General features: G+C 39.2%; 1 protein-coding gene across 25 annotated transcripts in view; it reads left to right on the top strand.

Annotated features, from left to right (window-relative positions):
* Nucleotides 1-24,383, top strand: part of LOC117720735 (solute carrier family 22 member 19-like) — a 110,702-nt gene that overhangs the window by 5,234 nt on the left and 81,085 nt on the right. For all 25 annotated transcript variants that reach the window (XR_013105308.1, XR_013105307.1, XR_013105304.1 and 22 more), the window contains exons 3-4: nucleotides 10,437-10,591; nucleotides 10,697-10,865. Coding sequence is in view for 2 of the 25 variants with exons in the window: in XM_076916651.1 (XP_076772766.1) it covers nucleotides 10,437-10,591; nucleotides 10,697-10,865 (324 nt within the window). In the remaining 23 variants the exon portion in view is untranslated. The remainder of the gene's footprint in view (nucleotides 1-10,436; nucleotides 10,592-10,696; nucleotides 10,866-24,383) is intronic.

Below are 24,383 nucleotides of genomic sequence, written 5' to 3'. Positions count from 1 at the left end.
AGATAGCCCATTACTCACTTGGGCTTGTTTGGACTTGCCTGGGCACGCCCTTGCATGCCTTTATTTTTGGTCACCCTGCCCCTGCAGGGACTTAATATTTTATTATGACTAAATTTAACAAATTGGTGGTGGTCTTTGCTGACCATGAATTTTTTGTTATTGTTTCAATGCTGCTTTCAAAGTTTATTTTCACACTTGGAGGCAGCCATTTTATTTTTACAATTTTCAGGAATATGTTAATTGATTACTTTCTTCCATTTATTCAAAGAACGAATTAAATTTAGATCTTTGTTTTGAATCCATTTTCATTATCTTGACTTTTCCATTAGAACTGTTAGTCTTTGATCAGAATAATTTGTCTTCAAGAAATGTCACAATGTAAGGCTACAGAGATGGCTCAGTAGTTAAGAGCACTGGCTCTTCTTGAGGTCCTGAGTTCAATTCCCAGCAACCACATGGTGAATCATGACCATCTATAAAGGGATATGATTTCCTCTTCTGGCATGCAGGTGTACAGGCAGACAAAACACTCATACATAAAAAAGAACATATAAATAAATAAATAAATAAATAAATAAATAAATAAACTGTATCATATTTGATGTAAGACATCAATCTAAACATCCAAGAAGCTCAAATATTATTAGCCAAGCAACATTAATCTACATGCCTGTTTTTGTGCCAGCACTGTGCTTTTTTATTTTTTTAATTACTGGTTCTGTAATATATCTTGAGATTTAGAAGAGTAATCCTTTCTGAATTGTTCTTTTGTTGCAGGATTATTTTGCCTATCTGGCTATTTGCGCTTCTGTATATATAACTGATTTAAAAAAAAAAAAAATTATGTGAAGAATAGCCTGGGGATTTTGGCTGGGATTACATTAAATCTGTAGATTATTTTTGTTAAGATAGTTATTTTCATAATATTAATCCTACCAATCCATGAGCATGGAAGGTCTTTACATTTTCTAGTGTCTTCCTCAACATCTTTCTGTAGAGGTTTAAAGATTTCATTGTAAAGCTATTTTATATCCTTGGTTAGGTTTATTCCTAGATATTCCTAGGTACTGAATTTTCTTACTACTTGTGAATGGGAGTGTCTATGATTTCTTTCTAAATATTCTTGTTATTGGTGTAAAGAAAGGATGCTGTTTTGAAAGTTAATTTTGTATCCTGTTAATTCACTAAAAAAGTTGGTCATTTCTAGAAGTTTTTAGGTGGAATTCATGGGCCCTCCTGTGTATATTATTTGAACATCTGCAAGCAGGAATAATTTGACTTCTTTTCCTATTTGTATTCTTCAGTTTCCCTCTCTTGTCTTATTGCTCTAGCTAGTAATTTTAACACTTTATTGAAAAGGAGTGGGGATAGTGGACAGGCCTGGTTCACTCCTGATTTTAGGTGGATTTGAAGACCCCAAAATTAGGGAGACCCTTACTTAAGCCTCAGGATATCGCGGCCACCCAAGAACTCTCGCAAGACACCGTACCTGGATGCAAATGGCAGAGGTTTATTAGGGAAATAGGCCGGCGGTCAAACCCCAAGCTCTCTCGCAAGAGCAAGCAAGGTTTGGCCCTGAGTGATGGGTACCGGGGTCTTTTAAAGAGCAAAACCACAAACCAGGGGAGTGGGGAGGGGATAAGAGGTTGCCAATGATACATAACATGAGAATAGTGATACATTCCAAAGAAACCTACCCTAAAAGGTTAATGGCCATGGAAATTACCCAGTACAATCATTTTCTCAAAAATGTGGTTTCACCAAGTCACTGCCCTACCTTGTCATTTATCAACTATTTATTCTCACTAGCTCCAGCTGTAAAGCCACAGTCCTGTCATTGTGTTTTTACCACCTGAATGACTTTCACTCCTTACAGCCAGTTCCTGGAACTGGCCTGGCTTGTTTCAGAGAAAATTTTCCATGTCCCTAAAAGAACTTAAAAGACATCTATATATGTATATATTCTATAAAAATGATTTTTATAATTTTTCATTCTTCATTCCCCATTTCCTCTAATGACAGTTTTTAATCATAAAAACTTAGATTTTAGTATCATCATAATGGTCATTTTCTTGACCTAAAGTCCAATATTGATGTCGCAGTACTAAAAGTTGAACAGCACTTATTCTCTCTCTAACAAAAGTTACTAATCTATTTAAAATGCAAGGGCCTATGGTTAAAAGCAAAAGTAAAATCACAAGAGGTCCAGCAAGGGAGGATAACAGGGTTCTCAACAAAGGGGACTTATTGAACCAACTTTCAAACCAGTTCTGCTGTTCCTCTCTATCTTTCTGTCTCTGGTCTAACCTTAACATTCTTTTCTTAGAGCAACATACTTCTTTAAGAAACAGTAAGTCTAGTCCTCTTAGCAGCACCTGTCTCTATAGCCATTCTTTGTCTCAATGTAACAGCTAGGGTCAAGGAAAATAGGCTCTCTGCAAAAGCGTCTAGGGTGTATCTCAAACTCAGTTCAAGAGTACCTGCGGGAACTAGCTGGACAAGTACACAATAATCTTTGACTGCAAGCTCACCATTTATCAATCTTAGGAACTAAGTATCTGTTAGCAGGGCTTTTTGGGCCCTATTCTATTGACTAGGGGTTTCAAAACATTTTTTTTTCTTTGGAAACTACTTTCAAAGTTGTCTTCTGACTTTTACACATTTTGTGGCACATAGCTGTCTACATACACATAAAATCACATATATAATAAAAAGAAATTGCAAAAAGGAACAAATCTGTATAACTCTAGATTCACATTTCAACTTCAATCTTGTAATCACAAGCTGTCATTTAACCTTGGGTGTATACACACTAAGTCCCACCCTCCAAGGCAGCATTTTCCCTGTGCCTCTGGGGTGGTCTCAGGAGTCAAAGCCTGCTGCTCTTTAGCCTTGTAGAATAGCAGAAGACCTTGAGCTAAAGAGTAGGGGGTTGTTCAGGCATCTGGATCTTCTCCAATTGGCATCAGTCACAGGTGGTGATGGTGAACTTCAAGGAGTTCGGATGGTCCACAGCACCAGGAACAGTCTTTTAGTAGCCTGAAAAATCATTTCTCACACAAAATGGACATTCTGGGTATGGAACAAGGACAAGGGAACACTCTAGCCAGCGCCAGTTCCGGAGGGCAATTAGTTTTAGGGTTCTGTATATTCTCTCTACTTGTCCTGAGCTTTGGAGACAATATAAACAGTGGATCTTCAATTCCTGACTTACCTTAAAACTGCTCTCTGATCTAATTACCTAGGACACTTGAAACCTCGGGAAGGTCCCTATTCTAGGCTGTTTTCTCCTAGGTATTTCTTATTTACTCTAAGTCTTATTATTTCTCTGGCTCAAAACCTAAGGTCCCTTATACGCTTTAAGTCTCTTGGCTGCTTGGTTGCACTCATATCTTAAGAGTCCATCTGTGTATTTAGCCTGGTAAATCCTTTGCTTTCTGGGGAGTGTAGTTCTCCCTTCTTGTGTGCGCCATTGTCTATTTTAGGCCCCAAACCTGGGAGGGCTTCTGTATCAAGCCACTTGATCTGTCCGGTTATTGCCTCAGGCTGGAGTCTCCTCCCTTGGTGTCCTGGGCAACAAATATTTACAGCTTCTGGTTTCATCAGGGTTTTCCTCTCTTGGCATATAGCCTTGCGGGCATGGGCTGTGGCAAAAGCATACCTGCTTGTTGACCCCAGGTTCCAAGGTTGCTCTCTGCACCGATGATCTCAGGGGTGGGGGAGTCAGTCCAGATGACATTTGTGTTCACCACAGTAGCGCTGGCTTGTCTCTGACCAGCATGGAGAAAACTGCTCCCGTCTGTAAAGCAGGTTACCTCGGCTCCTGGCTGAAGTCAGTCTTCTATCCGTTGAATTCTTGTCAGCTAGTTGCAGCCCAGGAAGTGTTGTATCTGGATGTCCATCCTAGGGGGTATCCCCTCAACCAGACAGGGGATAGGAGCAGCCTAGGATGACCATAAATGAATGGGATACCCAGCCCATCTCTTAGTCCACCATTTTCGGGTAGTCCATGAATACGTTTTGACCCATTGGTCTGGAGGAAGCCCCTGTGTCTATCAAAAGTTGGGTGGCCCCATCTATCTCAATAGCCGTCTTTACACAGAGCTGTTATCTTCGCCACTTGGGGTGTTTTTTGAGGCCTGGGATTTTCTGGCCCTGGCTTCTATTTGTTAGGGCCCTCTTGGGCCCTGAAGCTGGCTCCTTTACTTGCAATGCGCACACTGGTCTTTTTCAAAGAGTTTTATCTCTCTTTGATTGGAGTCCCTTTTTTTCTGCTTTCTGTAAATTCTTTCCTGTCACCTTTCTCTTTCTTCACCTCTCTCTAGTCTCCTCTATTCCTCTCTATTCCTCTGGACTCACAGCAACTGATCTCTATTCTTCTTCTCTATTCTTTTCTTCTAGACTTACACTAAACCTTCTCTATTCCTCTTCTCTATTCCTTTCTTTTAAATCTTCTCTCACTTGCTATTACCATCAATAATTTTAATATGTAGTATACTTCCTAAATCTTTCAATGACTTATCTTGTAGTCTCTGTAGCCTCTGGAGCCTTGTCTACACTGACAAAATGTCTCTATGAGCTAATCTAGAAAGGCTGTGGGTAACTTATCTGATCTCTGCTTAACCTCATGTGTCCTGATCAAAATTAGTGGGGACTCATGTAACCCTCTCTCTCAAGATCTATCAGCGGGATCTGGCGTGGGCCTTTGGGTGTCCCTTACCTTCTGTCACATGAAGGTCTCAGTCACATCTGGTCCGAATTGACCCACTGCTGACCACGGCCTGATCAATTGATGGGGTCCCCATGTCTGAGGCTTCACTCCTGAAGACCAGAACCTACAAGGGTCTTGTGGAGAAAAGGCTTTTACCTTATTTATTGCTTTGAACTCTGTGTAGACTGATGCATTTGTGAGGCTGCATGACTGCTGTTCACATCACACTAGAGACCATAACCTAATTCAGTCTGCAAACAGTACCTTGTCCACAGGTGTAATGTAAGCTCACCTCCGAAGCTCTAAGAAAGAAACCAAATCAGAATGAATAGCCTTATCTATAGCATTTCACAGTAAGGACTATTAAGATGTTGAAGGTTCACACAGTATTAACAATTTTTAAAAGGCAACTTGAGTTACATTTGATACTTATTTGAATTTAACTTTTAACAAAATAGAAACTTTGGTAGAAGTGATACACAACAAGAACAACAAAGTAAACATTTTTATGTCTAACATAAGAGCACAAGTCTTCACCACTTCTTCAATTTTATCTTGTTAAAACTCTCATCTTTGAACCAAATCTTAATGAAAATCTCATATAAATAATGAAACTGACTCAAACAGTAATGGCTAGAAAATTTATCAAAACTGAAATATATATATTTCTGACTCAGGGCAGCCTATAACTTTTAAGCTGTAATTTTAGAAAAAAGCACTCCTTTACTTATTAAACTGGGAAAAATCATTATCAACTTTCTTATTACAGAAGCTAAAAAACTGCTGGCCCCTTTTTTTTTCTGCTTTCTGCTGGTGCCCTTCTCCTAGCCACAGAGCAGGGCGAATTATCAGTTTTTCTTGTGTAAATCAAGACTGCCTCACAAGTAAGTTTTAAACTAAATTAAGTAAGCAGTTTTAACCAGTTCTTCTCTCTTTCTTTTTTTAAAAAATAATTAACTCTCAGGTGAACAATCTTGCTGCGGCTGTTTGTCTAGCTGTCCTGGCTCCACTGCCAGGTTTTTTTCTTTTTTTATCACCTGGGTTCTCATCTATCTTCATAGGCGGCAGGTGGAAAACGCCGATTTGTTGCACTAGTGACCTCAAGGTACCCAGTACAGCCAGGAATACCAAACTAGGTAGCTGTTGCACGCTGTTGCTGTGCTGGGGAACCACGAGTTGTCGCCCGCCAAGTGCGGGCTGGGTGAGGGCACCCTCCATGTGCTGTTACCTGGAGTATACCCTACATGCGGTAGGCGGGCTGTAGGAACACGAACTGCGAGCACAAACCGAGGTAGCTGCCCCTTATTAAAGGACCTGCCCGCCTTTCTGCAGCTGTATTCTTGTACCGGCAGCTTCATTCCTCTCTCTGCTGGCAATCATGTTACCTATTCTTAACTCAAGATGTTTAACACAGTAGATTAACAGCTAACACACAGATGATTTGCCAAGAAAAGACACACACATATAAAAAACCAACACAAATAGCTCACCCCTCTCATGGGTGGTACATAAAACACAGAAAGCTCACCCCTGCCATGGGTGGCACAACAACAACAACAAAAAAACCACAGATAGCTCACCCCCACACGCTCATCAATCACTCGCAGCCCGCCCTGCTTGTACTCGCAGCCCGCTCTGCCGCCCACACCTCAATTTATCATTGGTGGGAGGCTGGGAACTCGTCTCGCCTTTCAGACCACAGCGGGCAGAAGACCTGCATGTACTCTGGCTTCAGTACCGGGGTGGCTCGAGTGCAGCTGCCGGCGTGGTGGGGGCTTCACCGGCAGAAGAGGGGTCGCCACCACCCATTGGGGTTGCCACTCTGGCCAGCCCGATCCCCAGGGCCACCAGGGCGGGCGTGTCCCCTACGTTGAGGCCCTGGACCTGATCTGCAAGTGGCCATGGTGCTCTGCTCAGCTGCTCTGCCATGCAGTGATGGCAAAGAAAGGTTGCAGAAAGACTGTCTCATTGTTACACACAGGATACAAGCAGAATAGACACACAAAAACACCAACTAAGACCCGTCATAACGTGAGTGCCAACACCACTCTAGAAAAAGAAACCAGACGGCCGGGAGTGCGTCCCCTCTACCAAGAGGACCACCATCCTCCCCGGCACCCAATGGGAATCCCAGGTGTCCCTGTGACCCCAAACTCTCCTCCCAGGACGTCTCCTGGGGTGCAGCAGCGGTGACTATCCTTGGCACATCTGCCAGTCACCCGTTTGTCTCTACCTGAGACAGAAACGGTTTGCTGTCTTTTACAAGACAGAAACGACTGCCAAACCAAACCACAAGTGAACTTTTCAGAAACCAGAACAGAACAGCTCAGACGAACGAACAGACACAAGACAAGAAGAGAACCGCGGTGTTCCCTCACCTCCCAGTTGGGGTTCTTGCAGAGTAGGGTGGTCACAAATCCCGGACGAGCCCCCACAGGAAGACCCCCAAATTAGGGAGACCCTTACTCAAGCCTCGGGATATCGCGGCCACCCAAGAACTCTTGCAAGACACCGTACCTGGATGCAAACGGCAGAGGTTTATTAGGGAAATAGGCCGGCGGTCAAACCCCAAGCTCTCTCACAAGAGCAAGCAAGGTTTGGCCCTGTGTGATGGGTACCGGGGTCTTTTAAAGAGCAAAACCACAAACCAGAGGAGTGGGGAGGGGGTAAGAGGTTGCCAAGGATACATAACATGAGAATAGTGATACATTCCAAAGAAACCTACCCTAAAAGGTTAATGGCCATGGAAATTACCCAGTACAATCATTTTCTCAAAAATGTGGTTTCACCAAGTGCAACACGCTACCTCGCCGATAAGGAGCACGTCACACTCAAGATTCTTCTGACAGCGTCTTTTATTGTTACAGCTCTTTTAGTTAGAAGGATGCAAGATGGAGAACAAAGGAAGGACCCCAAGCCCCAGAATGTACTGACTTATATACTATCAAAGAGACATGATCTGTCCTCATTGGCTTACAGACTGGGGTCTCATTTACATATCCACTGATAGTACTATCAGCGGGAAAATTCGCGCCTACGAGTGCGCACAGCTGCAGACACCAAGGCCAAGAAGAACCAGGAACAGGAAGCCAGCGCCATCTTATAATGGCGAGCGTATAGCTACTTCAGCAAACGCAGCATGGCTCCTAACAACCAAGTCACTGCCCTACCTTGTCATTTATCAACTATTTATTCTCACTAGCTCCAGCTGTAAAGCCACAGTCCTGTCATTGTGTTTTTACCACCTGAATGACTTTCACTCCTTACAGCCAGTTCCTGGAACTGGCCTGGCTTGTTTCAGAGAAAATTTTCCATGTCCCTAAAAGAACTTAAAAGGCATCTATATATGTATATATTCTATAAAAATGATTTTTATAATTTTTCATTCTTCAGATTGCTTTGAGTCTTTTTCCATTTAAAATGATATTTGCTATGATATTGTCATATATAGACTTTATTATGTTGAGGTATGGTTCATACAACCCTGTTCTCTTCAGGACTTTTGTCATGAACTCATGTTGGATTTTGTCAAAGGCTTTTCTACCATATCACCCACTATATCATTCTTTGGTATATTCTCAAATACTCAATATTCAGTTCCAGGAATGCTTGCTCAACTAGCTTCACTGTTACTATATTCACAATATCTAGGAAATGGAAATAACCCAGATGTCCTTTATGAATGAATAACAAAAGTGAGTATACATAAATGGTGGAATTTTATTCAGTTGTAAAGAAAAATGAAATTATGAAATTTGCAAGTAAAATGGAACTGGAAAATAGGCTGAGGTAACCCAGATCCAGAAAGAGAAACACTGCATGTTCTCTCCTAATTGTGGATCCTAGTTCCAGATCTTTAGATTTGAGTATATAACCTGAAGTATCCAAAGAATTATGATACAAGTGGTCAATGGCTGCAGATAGAACATCAGTTTTTTTTTTTTTTTCAAGGATGAGCTCCCACACAGGATGCCCAATCCCAAGTGGCCATCTCTGGACACACGGATTATGTAATCTGTCTGTCTGTCTGTCTTCTGTCTACCTACTTATCTATCAGTTATGTCTCTCATGTGTATATGCATGCAACAATCTAAGAAAGTAGAAACAGTATGAAGTGATGGGGAGAGAAGGAACGATAGAGATGGGCAGAGTGGAAGATGGATGGGGAAAGGGATAATGGGATAACAGAGGGACAATCAAAAAGTGGGAGGATAAAAGGAAAATGGGGGTGAAGATGACTAGAAAGGAAGGGTAATGCATGGGGAGAGAAAAAGGAAAGATAAATAACACCAATAAGTTTGAAAAAACAGGAAATAACCCAATGCCCTTGATGAATGAATTATTAAACTAGGCTACCACCAAAGGTTTGTTGTTCAAGAAGTAGAACATTTACAAATTTAATAGATGACTCTTTCCTATGAGAATACATATGATTTATATGATACACTTGTAGCTGTCCAGCGGCCATGGATGAACTGGGTTTACCTGAAAGAGGGGCTGGAAATGAAAAAGAGACAGTGGGGGGTCGGGGGGGGGGGACCGAGAGAAACATGAAGCCAAGACAAGGTTCTGATCAAGACTCAAAGTTTAATATTCAGCACTGCGTTTATATAGGGGAAGCCCACCCGAATTCATCCTTTTGTTTCAGCTGGATAATGTTGCGAAACAGGCTCAGCTGGCAGTCTGTTCTGAGTTCTTGTAGAAAGTTGCAAGTGTAAACAAAGTGGCTGACTTCACCTAGGTGTTAAGGTCCTGTAGGAAGTTCTAAGTGTAAACAAAGCAGATGACTTCACCTAGATGTTAAGGTCCTCTGTGGCAAGCAAGGCCTGTTCAGTCAGCTCAAGGCTGGGAAGGGCACAATACCTAATGCATTGTTTGGACTGACTAAGCTTTATCTAGACTGTCATTTTAACATTTCATTTAACACACCACTTTTTAAATTCATACCTTGTTCTAAGTTGAAACACAAACTTAATACTTATGATTATGTTGTATAAATTTGCATGAAGTAGAATGTATACTTATGTATAATTAATGTTACAATGTAAATATTCTGCTGAGTGTAGCAGACACCACAGCATGGCTACTAGTTACCCAAATTACTTTAAATCCAGTACACATGGCTTTGTTCAACTGAGTGGAAAGAATTCCTCTTCTTGTTGACAATAAAACTCTGAATTCTGACCTTTTGAATTTGTTTTGTTAAAAATCTGCTTGATAAAAGTTTCCATTTGAGGGGCTGGAGAGATGGTCTAGAGGTTAAGAGCACCGGCTGCTCTTCCAGAGGTCCTGAGTTCAATTCTCAGCAACCACATGGTGGCTCACAGCCATTTATAATGAGATCTGGTGCCCTCTTCTGGGCTGCAGGCATAACGCTGTATGTATAACACATAAATTTCATTTGATAAATAATTAAGTATTTTGTCATGTCAGTGAAACAAGGTACTAATCTATGTTAAGTAAATACTCTAGTAAAAGGGTATTTATATAATGTTAAAACTCAAATGTTCTGTGCTGTCTTGTGGCTTGAATTAGTAGGAAAAATACTAGTAGCAAATTGGAGAAGAAGCTTTTCTGTTTCAAAGAAGAACTGTTTTCAAACACAGAAAGTTGTTTGTCAGGATATATACTTTTAGTTATTTCTTCATTATTTATCACTTTAAAGTGTCTTCAGTTTGTATGCCAAGTGCATTGTTCCCATAGTCTAATCCTTTCTTTTCCTTAGGTTTGGGAGGAGGTTAATCTTTATATGTGCTTTATTACAATTGGCCATCACTGAAACCTGTGCAGCCTTGGCTCCCACCTTCCTCATCTACTGCTCACTACGATTCCTGGCAGGAACTTGTTTCTCAACCATTTTGACAAATAGTGGCTTGCTCAGTAAGTCAAAACTTTTAATGGACATTTTACAAGCGTTGTTTTTGATCTGGATGTCCCTCCTATCTTAATTTGAAATCAAGATTCATTCATTTTCTTTTCTTTCAGTAATAGAATGGATAAAGCCTAAATTCCAAGCCTTGGCAACAGCACTGTTGCTATGTGCTGGAGCGATTGGACAGATAATATTGGCAGGCCTGGCTTTTACTATTCGAAACTGGTACCACCTCCATCTGGCAATGTCTATACCAATGTTTTTCTTACTTGTGCCCACAAGGTATGAACTTCCTTTCTCTTCTGTCTTATGAAATACTGGCATGACCATGTACATGGAATCAGGATGAAGGAAATGCATTTTACTTGGTTGACACCTGACAGTGTGTGCTCCTCTTTGAGTTTTGTGTCATGAGGACAAGTAGTACTCAGATGAACCAAGGAGACCGAATTAAACTTAAATTTAAGACCTAAATTAGGATTTTTATAAAATTACATACATGTGTGATAAGAGATGTAGTTATAATGAGGAGGACTCATTATTTCTTTATCTGAAGAGTCTAACTGTGAGTTTTGATTTTACTAATAACTGTATAAAATGTATACCATCATATTCATATTATGGATAAATAATTTCTGAGGAAGTGTATTCAATACATACATATTATCATTCTTAGATATGGTATACTTAAAACTATGAACTATTAGATATTTAAATTTTATTACTCACAAGTTATTTTTATTTACTAAGGAAAAACAACCTAAACAAAGAGAGTAGCAATGTGAATACTTACCAGAATGTTCTTGGTTTTTCTGTGTGTCTTTTTTTACGAAGCTTTGATTATCCAGGTTATAATAGAATTTTTGCAAAAATATTTCCTTTCTTACAGGAAAATCTTTAAAGATTAGATTGGTTCGACTGTAGTTTGTATTACTATGAGTGATTTTAAAAGGAAAACATTTTGGAAACTTTTGTGACATTTATCTTTGCAGGTGATATGGATAAAAGACAAGAAGTAAATTTATCTCCACTATTTAATGAAGAACATACATGGTTTCTCTAGTTTAAAATTGTAGGCAGGGGCCTGGAGAGATTGCTCAGTGGGTAACAGTTCTGGCTGTTCTTCCAGAGGACCCAGGTTTGATACTCATCACCCACACAGTGGCTCACAACTACTCATAACTCCAGCTCTAGGGAATCTGATGCCTGCCCTTGGCCTCCAAGGAAACCAGGCAAGCATGTGGTGCACAGAAATGCATGTGGGCAAGACATTCTTTCACATAAAAGTAAAATAAATAAAAATAAAATCTTAAAAATGAATGTAGGCCGGGGTCTGGACAGATGGCTCAGTGGTTAAGAGCACTGACTGTTCTTCCAGAGGTCCTGAATTCAATTCACAGCAACCACATGGTGGCTCATAATCATCTGTAATGGGATCCAATGCCTTCTTATGGTGTGTCTGAAGACAGCTACAGTGTACTCACATGCATAAACACAAACACAAACACAAACCCCCAAAACTGTAGGCAGAATGACCCACTCATCTTATTTGTTCTTTATATCCTCTTCCTTTTCATCTGTTTATTTTAAAATTTTAATTTAATTTTGATTTTCTTTGAAACAGAGTCTCACTGTGCAGCTTCAGCTGTCCTGAGACTTACCATGTAAACCAGATTGGCCTTGAACTCACAAAGACTTGCCTCTGCCCACCTAATGCTAAGATTAAAGGTGTGTGCTATATAATCTGGTTCATTTTTATTTTTTGGTTTGAAAGTTGAAAAAAATTTATAAGATGCCCAGATAGAATCCATGTGTCTTATTTTCAAAAATCATTTATTCTTTGAAGTTTTGTGTGTACATTGCACACATGAATATAACTTATTTTTATCATCCCTACACCTCACATTCCCCTTCCAACTCCCACCAGGACCCCATCACATCTTCCCAACTTTATGTACTACTTAGGTATTTGCATGATTATCCCTTTGAGTCCAATGAGTACTGCCCACGTGCTCAAGGGTGTATAGTTATCCACTGGGTTATGTGCAAACCAGTGACCACAGTCCTAAAGTGACTTTTTCTCTTCCAGTTGCCATCAACTGCCAATAACTCCTCAGTTACGGGTGCAATCTGGTGTGCCCTTCTCCCTTCCTGCTAGAATTTTTTTAATTGGATATTTTATTTACATTCCAGATGCCATCCCCTTTCCATATTTCCCCTCCCTAGAAAACCCCTATCGCATACCCCCTTTCCCTTTTTGCTTTTATACAATTTTTTAAATGTTAACCAATGGCTTTATAAATTTGGTAGTGCTCAATATCAATCAGAAGTGTAACCTAATACCCAATCTAGATATATCAACTATCTTTGACTGGCGGAGACATGTGAACATCTGCCTCCATGTCTGGCCCCCCTCTCTCTTTCTCTCTCATCACCTAGCTCCTCCTCTCCTTCTCCTCCTCCTCTCCTTACTCCTCCTCTCCTTACTTCTCCCACCTTAGCTCCTCCTACATATCACCCTTCCTGTTAAAATAAAACTTTTCTCTCAAAATACAGTTAGAGCATAACTATACCAATTTATGTCAGTAAGGTGCAAGATAGACCTAATACACAGTCCATCATTTTGTTGACTAAGCAGAACCTCTGTTATCTCTCCTAAATAAAAGACTTAGTTCTGAACCTGGCTTTTTTTTTTTTTTTCTTGGCTTTAGAATGAATGTCAGCTGAAAACCATCCTCTCAAATCTTTTCTCTCAAAGTAAATAGCCAGGATTGGCTATGAGACTATAAGTTTTCAACCCCATCAGAAATCCAGAATGACTGAGTTAACTGAAATTATGGGAAGCACAAAGCATAGCTTCTAAAACTTAGCCAATTTATAGAAACCGCTGAACACTTGGACAGTCTCTATACTACAAAATGTTGGAGCATCTGATCTTCAGCCTTCTGGCCCAGGATCATCTTTGTGTGGCTATCTTCTTTTGGGTTTGTTGGAAGAGGGTTACTTTCTTGCTCTTTCTAGGGAGTAATTTCCCTCCTTGTATTGGAGCTTTCCTGCTATTATCCTTTGTAATGCTGGTTTTGTGAAAGATATTGTGTAAATTTGGTTTTGTCATCGAATATCTTGATTTCTTCATCTATGGTAATTGAGAGTTTTGCTGGCTATAGTAGCCTGGGCTGGCATTTGTGTTCTCTTAGGGTCTGTATGACATCTGTCTAGCATCTTCTAGCTTTTATAGTATCTGGTGAGAAGTCTGGTGTAATTCTGATAGGTCTGCCTTTATATGTTACTTGGTCTTTCTCCCTTACTGCATTTAATATTCTTTCTTTGTTTTGTGCACTTGGTGTTTTGATTATTATGTGACAGGAGGTATTTCTTTTCTGGTCTAGTCTATTTGGTGTTTTATAGGCTTCTTGTATGTTTATGGGCATCTCTTTCTTTAGATTAGGGAAGTTTTCTCCTATAATTTTGTTGAAGATATTTATTGGTCCTTTAAGTTGGGAATCTTCACTCTCATCTATACCTATTATCCTTAGGTTTGGTCTCCTCATTGTGTCCTGGATTTCCTGGATATTTTGTGTTAAGAACTTTTTGCATTTTGCATTCATTTTCTTTGACAGTTGTGTTGATATTTTCTATGATATCTTCTGCACCTGAGATTCTCTCTTCTATCTCTTGTATTCTGTTGGTGATGCTTGTGTCTATGACTCCTGATATCTTTTCTAGGTTTTCTATCTTCAGTGTAGTCTCCCTTTGTTATTTCTTGATTGTTTCTACTTCCATTTTAGTGTCCTGGATGGTTTTGTTCAATTCTTTCACCTATTTGGTTGTGTTTTCTTGTAATTCTTTAAGGGATTTTTATGTTTCCACTTTAAGGGCTTCTACCTGTTTACCTGGTTCTCCTTAAATTCTTTGAGAGTGTTATTTATGTCCTTCTTAAAGTTCTATATCATCATCATTAGAAGTGATTTTAAATCTAAATCTTGCTTTCCTGGTGATATGGGGAATTCAGAACTTTTGAGTGTGGGAGAACTAGGTTCTACTGATGCCAAGTACCCTGGGTTACTGATGCTTATGTTCTTGCGCTTGCCTTTTGCCATCTGTATCTCCTTAGTGCTACCTGCCCTGTCCCTGACTGGAGCCTGTCTTTCCTATTATCTTGGCTGTATCAGAACTTTGTTGGGTGGGTGTAACTACTGGGGTAAGCGCTGGGGCCCAAAATCTGCTCAGTGCTCAAGCGCAGACAGGATACTGTCCAGGTTAGAGCTCTGGGAGCCCGGTTTCCTCTGGGTTCTTAGAGATTGGGGGCAGAGCTGCCACCCAAGATCTGCTCAGTGCTCTGGCCCAGACCAGAAGGAACCAGTGCTCCAGGCCAGGAGTGACTTCCTGGGTCCTTGTGGGTCCCAGTTACTCCCTGTTTGGGGTGAATGTTGCTGTCTGCTTACCTAAGATACTGCCTGAGTTAGAGCACCAGGGATCCCTGCTTCCTCTGGGTTCTTAGAGATTGGGGACAGAGCTGCCACCAAAGATCTGCTCAGTGCTCTGGCCCAGACTGGAAGGAACCAGTGCTCTGGGCTGGGAGTGACTTACTGGGTCCTTGTGTGTTCCAGTTACTCCCTGTTTGGGGTGAATGTTGCTGTCTGCTTACCTAAGATACTGCCCTGGTTAGAGTTCCTGGGATCCCCGCTTCCTCTGGGTTCTGTGTGATTGATGGTAGAGCTGCCTTCTTGGATCTGCTCAATTCCTGGGCCCAGACTGGAAGGAACCTCCTGCTAGAATTTTTAGCTGTCTTGATTTTGTGTGCTGAGCTCATGTATATAACAGCCATGTCATTTGGAGATGACAGCATTTCACAACACTCTTTTCTACCTTCTAGCTCTTACATTCTGTCCATCCCCTCTCTCACCAAAGTCCCTGAACTCTGGGTAAGGAGTGTTGATATTGATGTCACATCTCTGGCTGACAACTCAATCACTTATTCTCAACATTTTGAACAGTTATGATGATCTATATTAACCACTACCCTCTGCAATAAGAAGCTTCTCTAACTAAGATTGAGATCAGCACAAATCTACAGATATAAAAGTAAGGGAGCTTGACAATCTGACCAAATAGCAGAGTAGCATCAATACTGGCTTCATAAAAAGAGTTTGGAAATGTTCTTTTAACTCTCTTATGGAATAATTTGAGAAGTATTGATGTTAATTATATGAAATTCAGGCAAAATTCTGGGCCAAATGCATCTGGCCCTGGAGTTCTTTAGGTTAGAATACTTTTTTATTTTTGCTTTAATTTCATTGCTGGTTATATGAATTTGTTTCAGTTATTTATTTCATCTTGGTTTGATTATGGCATGTTTCATGCATCTAAATATTTGTCCATTTCTTTTAGTTGTTTCATGTAAATGGACAAGAGATTTAAAACATGTTCATAAATTTTGTTGGTATTTATTGTAATGTTTCTCCTTTCATTTCTAATTGTACTTATTTGGGCAAATTATTGTTGTTATTATTATTAATTATTTATTTATATCCCAAATGTTGCTCCCCATCATGGTCTGCCCTCATAGGTTCTTCCTCCATTCCATCTTCTTCTTTTTTTTCCAAAAATTATTTATCATTATTTATTGATTGGTTGCTTAATAACTTTTCAGTTATCTGTCTTTATTATGCCAAAGAAACATTGGAAGGTTAATCATACAAAGTTTCCCTCAAAGTTTCACTAATTTTTTTTATTGGGTATTTTATTTACATTTCAGATGTTATCCCCTTACCCCATATCCCCTCACCCCCTGTCCAGGAATTCCCTATCCTGGTATGATGTGTCCTCATTTTCATTAAATTCTAAAAAGTCTTTAATTTCTTTCTTTATTTCTTGCTTGACCAAGTTATCATTGAGTAGAGTGTTGTTCAGTTTCCACGTGTATGCAGGCTTTCCATTATTTTTGTCATCATTAAAAACCAGCCTTAGTCCATAGTGATCTGACAGGATGGAAGGGATTATTTCAATCTTTTTGTATCTGTTGAGACCTGTTTTGTGATCAATTATAAGGTCTATTTTGGAGAAGGTACCATGAGGTGTTGAGAAAAAGGTATATTCTTCTGTTTTAGGATGAAATGTTCTATAGATACCTGTTAAATCCATTTGGTTCATAACTTCTGTTAATTTCATTGTATCTCTGTTTAGTTTCCGTTTCCATGATCTGTCCATTGCTGAGAGTAGGGTGTTGAAATCCCCCACTATTATTGTGTGAGGTGCAATGTGTGCTTTGAGCTTTAGTAAAGTTTCTTTTATGTATGTGGGTGCCCTTGCATTTGGAGCATAGATGTTCAGAATTAAGAGTTCATCTTGGTAGATTTTTCCTTTGATGAATATGAAGTGTTCTTCCTTATCTTTTTTGATTACTTATGGTTGAAAGTCGATTTTATTTGATATCAGAATGGCTACTCCATCTTGTTTCTTGGGACTGTTTGCTTAGAAAATTGTTTTCCATCCTTTTACTCTGAGATAGTGTCTGTCTTTTTCACAGATGTGTGTTTCCTGTATGCAGCAAAATGCTGGGTCCTGTTTATGTATCCAGTCTGATAGTCTATGTCTTTTTAATGGAGAATTGAGTCCATTGATGTTAAGAGATATTAAAAAATGATTATTGTTTCCTGTTTTTTTTATTAGAGGTGGAATTATGTTTATGTAGCTATCTTCTTTTGGGGTTGTTGGAAGATTACTTCTTTGCTTTTTCTAGGTTGTAGTTTCCCTTCTTGTGCTATGGTTTTCCACCAATTATCCTTTGAAGTGCTGGATTTGTGGTAAGATATTGTGTAAATTTGGTTTTGCATGGAATATCTTGGTTTCTTCATCTATAGTGATTGAGAGTTTTCTGGGTATAGTAGCCTGAGCTGGCATTTGTTTTCTCTTATGGTCTGTATTATTTCAGTCCAGGATCTTCTGGCTTTTATGGTCTCTGGTGAGAAGTCTGGTGTAATTCTTATAGGTCTGCCTTTATATGTTACTTGAGCTTTACCCTTACTGCTTTTAGTTTTTTCTTTGTTTTGTGCATTTGATGTTTTGATTATTGTGTGGCAGGAGGTATTTCTTTTCTGGTCTAGTGTAATTGGGGTTCTGTAGGCTTTTTATATGTTCATGGACATCTCTTTGTTTAGGTTAGGAAAGTTTTCCTCTATAATTTTGTTGGAGATGTTTACTGGCCCTTTAAGTTGGGAATCTTCACTCTCTTCTATACCTATTATCCTTAAGCTTGGTCTTCTTGTTGTGTCCTGAATTTTCTGGATGTTTTAAGTTAGGAGCTTTTTGTATTTTGCATTTTCTTTGACAGTTGTGTCAATGTTTTCCATGGTATCTTCTGCACATGAGATTCTTTTTTCTATCTCTTGTATTCTGTTGGTGATGGTTGCGTCTATGACTCCTCATCTCTTTCCTAGGTTTTCTATCTCCAGGGTAGTCTCCCTTTGAGATGTCTTTATTGTGTCTACTTCCATTTTTAGATCCTGGATGGTTTTGTTTAATTTTTTCAACTGTTTGGTTATGTTTTCTTGCAGCTCTTTAAGGGATTTTTGTGTTTCCTCTTTAAGGACTTCTACCTGTTTACCTGTGCTCTCCTGTACTTCTTTAAGGGAGTTATTTATGTCCTTCTTAAAGTCCTCTATCATCATTATGAGAAATGATTTTAATTCTGAATTCTGCTTTTCCAGTGTGATGGTATGTTCAGGGCTTGCTATGATGGGAGAACTGGGTTCTGATGATGCCATGTAACTTTGGTTTCTGTTGCTTATGTTCTTGTGCTTGACTTTCACCATCTGATTAACTCTAGTGCTACCTGCACTCACTGTCTGTGACTGGAGCCTGTCTTTCTAGTTATCTTGATTGTGTCTGAACTCCTCAGAGTCCTGCTTTCTCTGTGATTCTGTGATCCTGAGCTCCTGGTTGGAAGATCTCCTGGGACTCAGGCTGCCTCTGGGATCCTGGAATCCTACTGCTCTGGTTGCAGTGGTTCCTCTAGGATGTCTCAGGATATGGTGTCTTCATGGGAGCAGACCAGCTAGGTGTTCACTGCTCTGAGTGCAGTGGCTCCTCTAGGATGTCTCAGGATATGGTGTCTTCACATGAGCAGACCAGCTAGGTGTCTTCCCCAGCCAAAAAGCCCCCATTCCATTTTCTTCTCCCCATCCCCTCTCCCCTTTGCCTTTCTGGGCTATCACATTTTTTTCTTTTGGTTAATTTGGCTAGGGGTTTGTTAATACTGTTTATCTTTCTCCTTTTTTTGTTTACTTTTCTTAATTTTTGCCATGATTTTAGTTCTTTCTATCTACTGTTTTTGGTCTGTTCTTGTTTTTCCAAGGCTTTAAGATATATTATCAAATTACTAACTGGAGATCTCTCAATTTTTTTTTTGATGTAGGCACTTAGAATTATAAACTCTCCTCTTAGGAAAGCCTTTATTGAATTTTATAGATTTTTGTACATTGTGTTTTATTTTTATTTAATATTAGAAATTTAAAAAATTTCTTTCTTAATTTCTTCCCAGTCATCTTTTAATTTCCACAAGTTTGTATACTTGCTGTAGTTTCCACTGCTGTTGGCATCCAGCTTCATCCTTTGTGATCAGGCAGATCACAGGGTGGTTCTTTACATTTCTCTATATATGTTGAAGTTTGTTTTATGTCCTAATATGAAGTTGATTTTGGAGAAAGTTCCATGGGTTGCTACAATATAGAATATACATTATGTATCATTTGAGTGGAATGTTCTATAGTTGTTTATTATGTTCATTTACTTTTATGTTATTTAATACTAATGTTTTTATTTAGTTTTTACATATAAATACATTTAAAAACATTGAAAGTGTAACTTGCATATTCTAACATTTACAGCATGCTTCTGTTTTAAACAGAATGCATGAATATATTAGTCAGAAAAAATACTTCGCTCATTAAAAATGATTATTTTAGTGAAAATAAAAACAATTTTAATTCCTTTTTGTTTCCTAAAATAAAGATGCAGCACCATTTTGTAGTTTTAAATGTTGGTAAATTTCAACAAACTCTTCTTATTTTTTTGCTTGTCTGTCTGTCTGTCTGTCTGTCTCTGTCTCTCTGTCTGTCTGTCTCTGTCTGTCTCTGTCTGTCTCTGTCTCTCTGTCTCTCTCTCTCTCTCTGTTTCCATGTCACCCACCCTCTCATGCCCTCCAATTCCAGTCATCTCTTCCTGTCCTTTTCCCCTCCCCTTTTGCCATCTGATTCCTCCTGTTACCATCCTCACCTGCCTCCAGTTCACTGCTGAATCTATCTTATTTTCTCTTCTTACAGATATCTATGTGCCTTGCTTGTTACTTGGCTTCTCTGGGTCTGTGGACTGTAGTGTGATTATTTTTTAGTTAACAGCTAGTATCCATTTATAAATGAGTACATACCATACCATTCTGGGTCTGGGTTACCTCACTCAGCATGATTTTCTCTAGTTTTATCCCTTTTACTGAAAATTTCATGATGCCATTTTAAAAAACAGTTGAGCAATTCTCCACTGTGTAAATATAGCATATTTTCTTTGATGAGGGACATCCAGGTTGTTTCCAGTTTCTGACTATTATAAATAAAATCACTATGAACATATTTGAACAAGTGTCTTTGTGGTAGGATGGAACATCCTCTGGGTATATGCTCAAGAGTGTATAGCTGGGTCTTGAGGTATATTAATTCCCAGTTTCTGGAGGAACTGCTTTATTGATTCATTTCCATAGTGGCTGTATGAGTTTTTCCTTCCCACCAGCAATTGAGGAGTGTTCCTCTTGCTTCACATACTCATTATCATGAGCTATCATTTGTGTTTTTGATCTTTGACATTCTAGCAGGTATAAGATGGAATCTGAAAGTAGTTTTGATTGGCATTTCTCTGATGGCTAAGCATGTTGAACAATTCTTTAAGTGTTTCTAGGCCATTTGATATTCCTCTGTGGAGAATTCTCTGTACCTTATACTTAGCCTCTTTTGACTAATTTTGGTTTGAAGGCTATTTTGTTAGATATTTTAATGACTATATCAGCTTCTTTCTTAGGTTCATTTGCTTAGAAAATATTTTGAACTCTTTACTCTGATGTAATGTTTATCTTTGATGCTGAGGCGTGTTTATTGTATGCAGCAGCAGAATGGATCCTATTTTGCATCCATTTCTAGTTAGTCTGTATCTTTTTATTGGAAAACTGAGTTCATTAATATTTAGTGATATTAATGACCAATGACGATCAATTTATAGTTTTGTTGTTGTATATGTAATTGTACACAAATGTACATGCACCCTTCCCTTCTTTTGGTTTTCCAGTATAAATTTATTTATTTATTTCCTGTGTTTTCATGATTATAGCTAACTTCCTTGGGTTGAAGTTTTTGTTTTCTTCCTTCTATAGGGTTGGATTTATAGACAGATATTGTCTATTATTATTATTATTTTTAGATTTATTTATTTTATATATGTGAGTCCACTGTTGCTATCTTCAGACACACCAGAAGAGGCCATCAGATCCAATTCAGATGGTTGTGAGCCATCATGTGGTTGCTGGGAATTGAACTCAGAAGCTCTGGAAGAACAGTCTCTTAACTTCTGAGCCATCTCTCCAGCCTCCTGATAGATATTGTTTAATTTGATTTTTATCATGGAATATCTTGTTTTTTTCCATTTATGGTAATTGAAAGTTTTGCTGGGTATAGTAGTTTATGCTAGTGTCTGTGGTCCCTTCTAGTTTTTAGAGTCTCCATTTAGAAGTCTGGTATAATTCTAATAGGTCTATCTTTAATTACTTAGTCTTTTTCTCTTGCAGCTTCTAATATTCTTTTTTTGTTTGGTCTGTTTAGTGTTTTGATTATCTTGAGGTGAAGGGACATCTTTTCTGGTTCAACCTACTTGGTGTTTTTGTGTTCTGTATGATTCTTGTACCTTTATAGGCATCTCCTGGATGTTTTGTGATATAACATTTTCTTTGACTGATGTATCCATTTTTTTTCTATTGTATTCTCCATGCTTGAGATTCTCTCTTCCATTTCTTGTATTTTTTTTTTTTTTTGGTGAAGCTTGCATCTATAGATACTGTTCATTTATCTAGACTTTTCATTTCCAGAAATTTATTAATTTTCTTTCATTGCCTTTATTTCTGTTTTTATGTCTTTAATAGTTTTATTCATGCTCTTCAACTTTTTTTATTGGCTTTTTTGGTTTTCTTAAAGAATGTATTTATTTCCTCCTTTTTTTGAGGGGGTGTCTTTTCTTTGATTTCTTCAAGGGATTTATTCATTACTTTAAGGTCTTCTATCATCTTCATAAAGTTGGTTTTAAGATCTTTTTCTTGTTTTAAGATCCTTTTCAGCTGTGATGAAATATTTAGGGTCTGCTGTATTAGGATAACTGGGCACTGGCGGTGACACATTTGCCATAGTTGATTGTATTCTTACACTAGCATTTAGACACTTGAATTTGGGGTGATTATTGGTCTAGGTGCCAATTTCTGAGTTTGTCTTTGTTGGCTGGGTGTTTTGTTTCTTAGTTTGTGTTTTCTCTCTTCTCTTCTTGCCTGTGGTTGAGCAGGGGCCTCCACCCATGTTGCAGGCTGGACTTCTGGTGGCCCTTTGGTCAGGCAGGAGGTCTCTGCCTGATTTTGGGGCTGAGACATGATGACAAAGAGGAGACAGGAGATTAGGAATAGGGTGGGTGGCACACACACACACACACACAGAGAGAGAGAGAGAGAGAGAGAGAGAGAGAGAGAGAGAGAGAGAGAGAGAGAAAGAAGTCAATAGGTAAGGTGGCCTATCTGAAGTTTTGGTAACTGGAGTGGCCTCTTATTCTTTTTTTGTTTTTTTGTTTTTTTTTGAGACAGGGTTTCTCTGTGTAGTCCTGGCTGTCCTGGAACTCACTCTGTAGACCAGGCTGGCCTCGAACTCAGAAATCCACCTGCCTCTGCCTCCAAAGTGCTGGGATTAAAGGCATGAGCCACCACCACCCGGCCCTCTTATTCTTTTTATTTTTAAAAAGAATTATTTCATTTCATTTTCTTTCTTTTTTTTTCTTTCTCTTGATCGGTCTACTGGTGAGAGTGGATATTGAAGTCACACATTGTCATTGTATTGGAGTCAATTTGGGATTATATATTTAATAATTCTTTTATATAATTGTGTGCAGCTGTGTTTGATACATATATACATACATATACACACATATACATACACATACATATATGTATGTACATAATGAATTTTTTAAAATTTACTTTGCATCCCAATCACTGTTCCCCACCTCCCACAGTCCCTTCCTCATGACCTCCATTTCTCATCTGAGAGAGTGGAGGCCTCCATTATGACACATCAAGTCTCTGCAGAACTAGGTACTTCTTTTTCCACTGAGGCCAGACCAGACAGCTGAGTTAGGGGAACAGGTTTCACAGAGAGGCAACAGCTTTAGGGATAGTCCCCACTCTAGTTCTTAGGGACCCACATGAAGACTGAACTGCACATCTGCTACATATGTGTCTGTGGGCCTAGGTCCAGCCTGTGTATGCTCTTTGGTTTGTGTTCAGTCTCTAAGAGACCCCAAGGGTCCAGGTTAGTAGACTCTGTTGGTCTTTCTGTGGAGTATCTATACCCTTAGGGGCCCTCAATCCTCCCATAAGTGTCCCTAAGCTCCATTCAGTGTTTGGCTGTGGGTTTCTGCATCTGTCTGAGTCAACTGCTAGCTGGAACCTCTCAGAGTACAGTTGTGGCAAGCTCCTGCCTACAAGCATAACAGAGTATCATTAATAGTGCCAAGGATTGGTACTTGTCCATGGGATGGGTCTCTAGTTGGGCTAGTTATTGCTTGGCCATTCCCTCAGTCTCTGATCCATCCCCCGTCCCTGCATTTCTTGTAGGCAGGATAAATTTTGGGTCAAAAGTAGTGTGGGTATTCTCTATTTTATGGCTAATATCCACTTATAAGTGAGTACATGCCATGCATGGTGAGCTGTTCTCTTAATGAATATGAAATGACTTTTTAAATGAATTTTTATCATTTCTTGTAACAAAATTTCCCCCAATTAACTTAAATATTAATACAGCAAGAAGCCTGTGATTGGGAATTGGAAAAGAAAAGTGGGTGGAGATTTTTTAGAGACAGGAGACAGGACAGAGGGAGGAAGGAAGGAAGATGGAGGAAGAGAAAGACATCCAGATTCCGTATGGCTTTTAATAGTCACAGGTAGCTATGAATATCTTATAAGGGATGGATAATTACAGGACAATTTGTCTGAGCTAGGTGTGCAATTTATATCAATATCAATTGGCCACCAGAGGATTTAGATTTAATATGGCTTACAAAATTAGGATTCTAGTTGATGTGCCCAGTGATTAAGTTGCCATTGATTCTGAACTAAGTTTGTGTGGTGGTTTCCTTCACGTGGTGGCTCAACTGGGTTCCAGAAAGAAAGGTAGAGTGACAAAGCGTGGTTTTGCCAGAAGTGCACCACAAAAGGCTGTGGGAGTTTTGAAGCATGGGGCTGGCATGGTAGTGACCAGCCAGTGGGAACTTAGAAAGCTGGGTGGAGAGATTTTGGAGCTCTGAGTCAGAGAGTCTTCACCAGATGAGAACAGGCTGGCCATTGCCTGCCAGTGCCTGGCTAGCCAGCCTGTCAGCACCTTGTTGGCAATAGAGTGGATTCTTTGTTAATACTTCCCACAACAATTTCTCACTAGTTTTGTTTTGATGTCTACTTTGTTAGATATTAGAATATCTATGCCTGTATACTTCTTGGGTCCATTTGCTCAG

This window comes from Arvicanthis niloticus, chromosome 1 (assembly GCF_011762505.2).
Source record: "Arvicanthis niloticus isolate mArvNil1 chromosome 1, mArvNil1.pat.X, whole genome shotgun sequence".
Taxonomy (NCBI): Eukaryota; Metazoa; Chordata; class Mammalia; order Rodentia; family Muridae; genus Arvicanthis; species Arvicanthis niloticus.
Note: the sequence above shows the minus strand (reverse complement) of the source record. Positions and strands in the feature narration are given on the sequence as shown.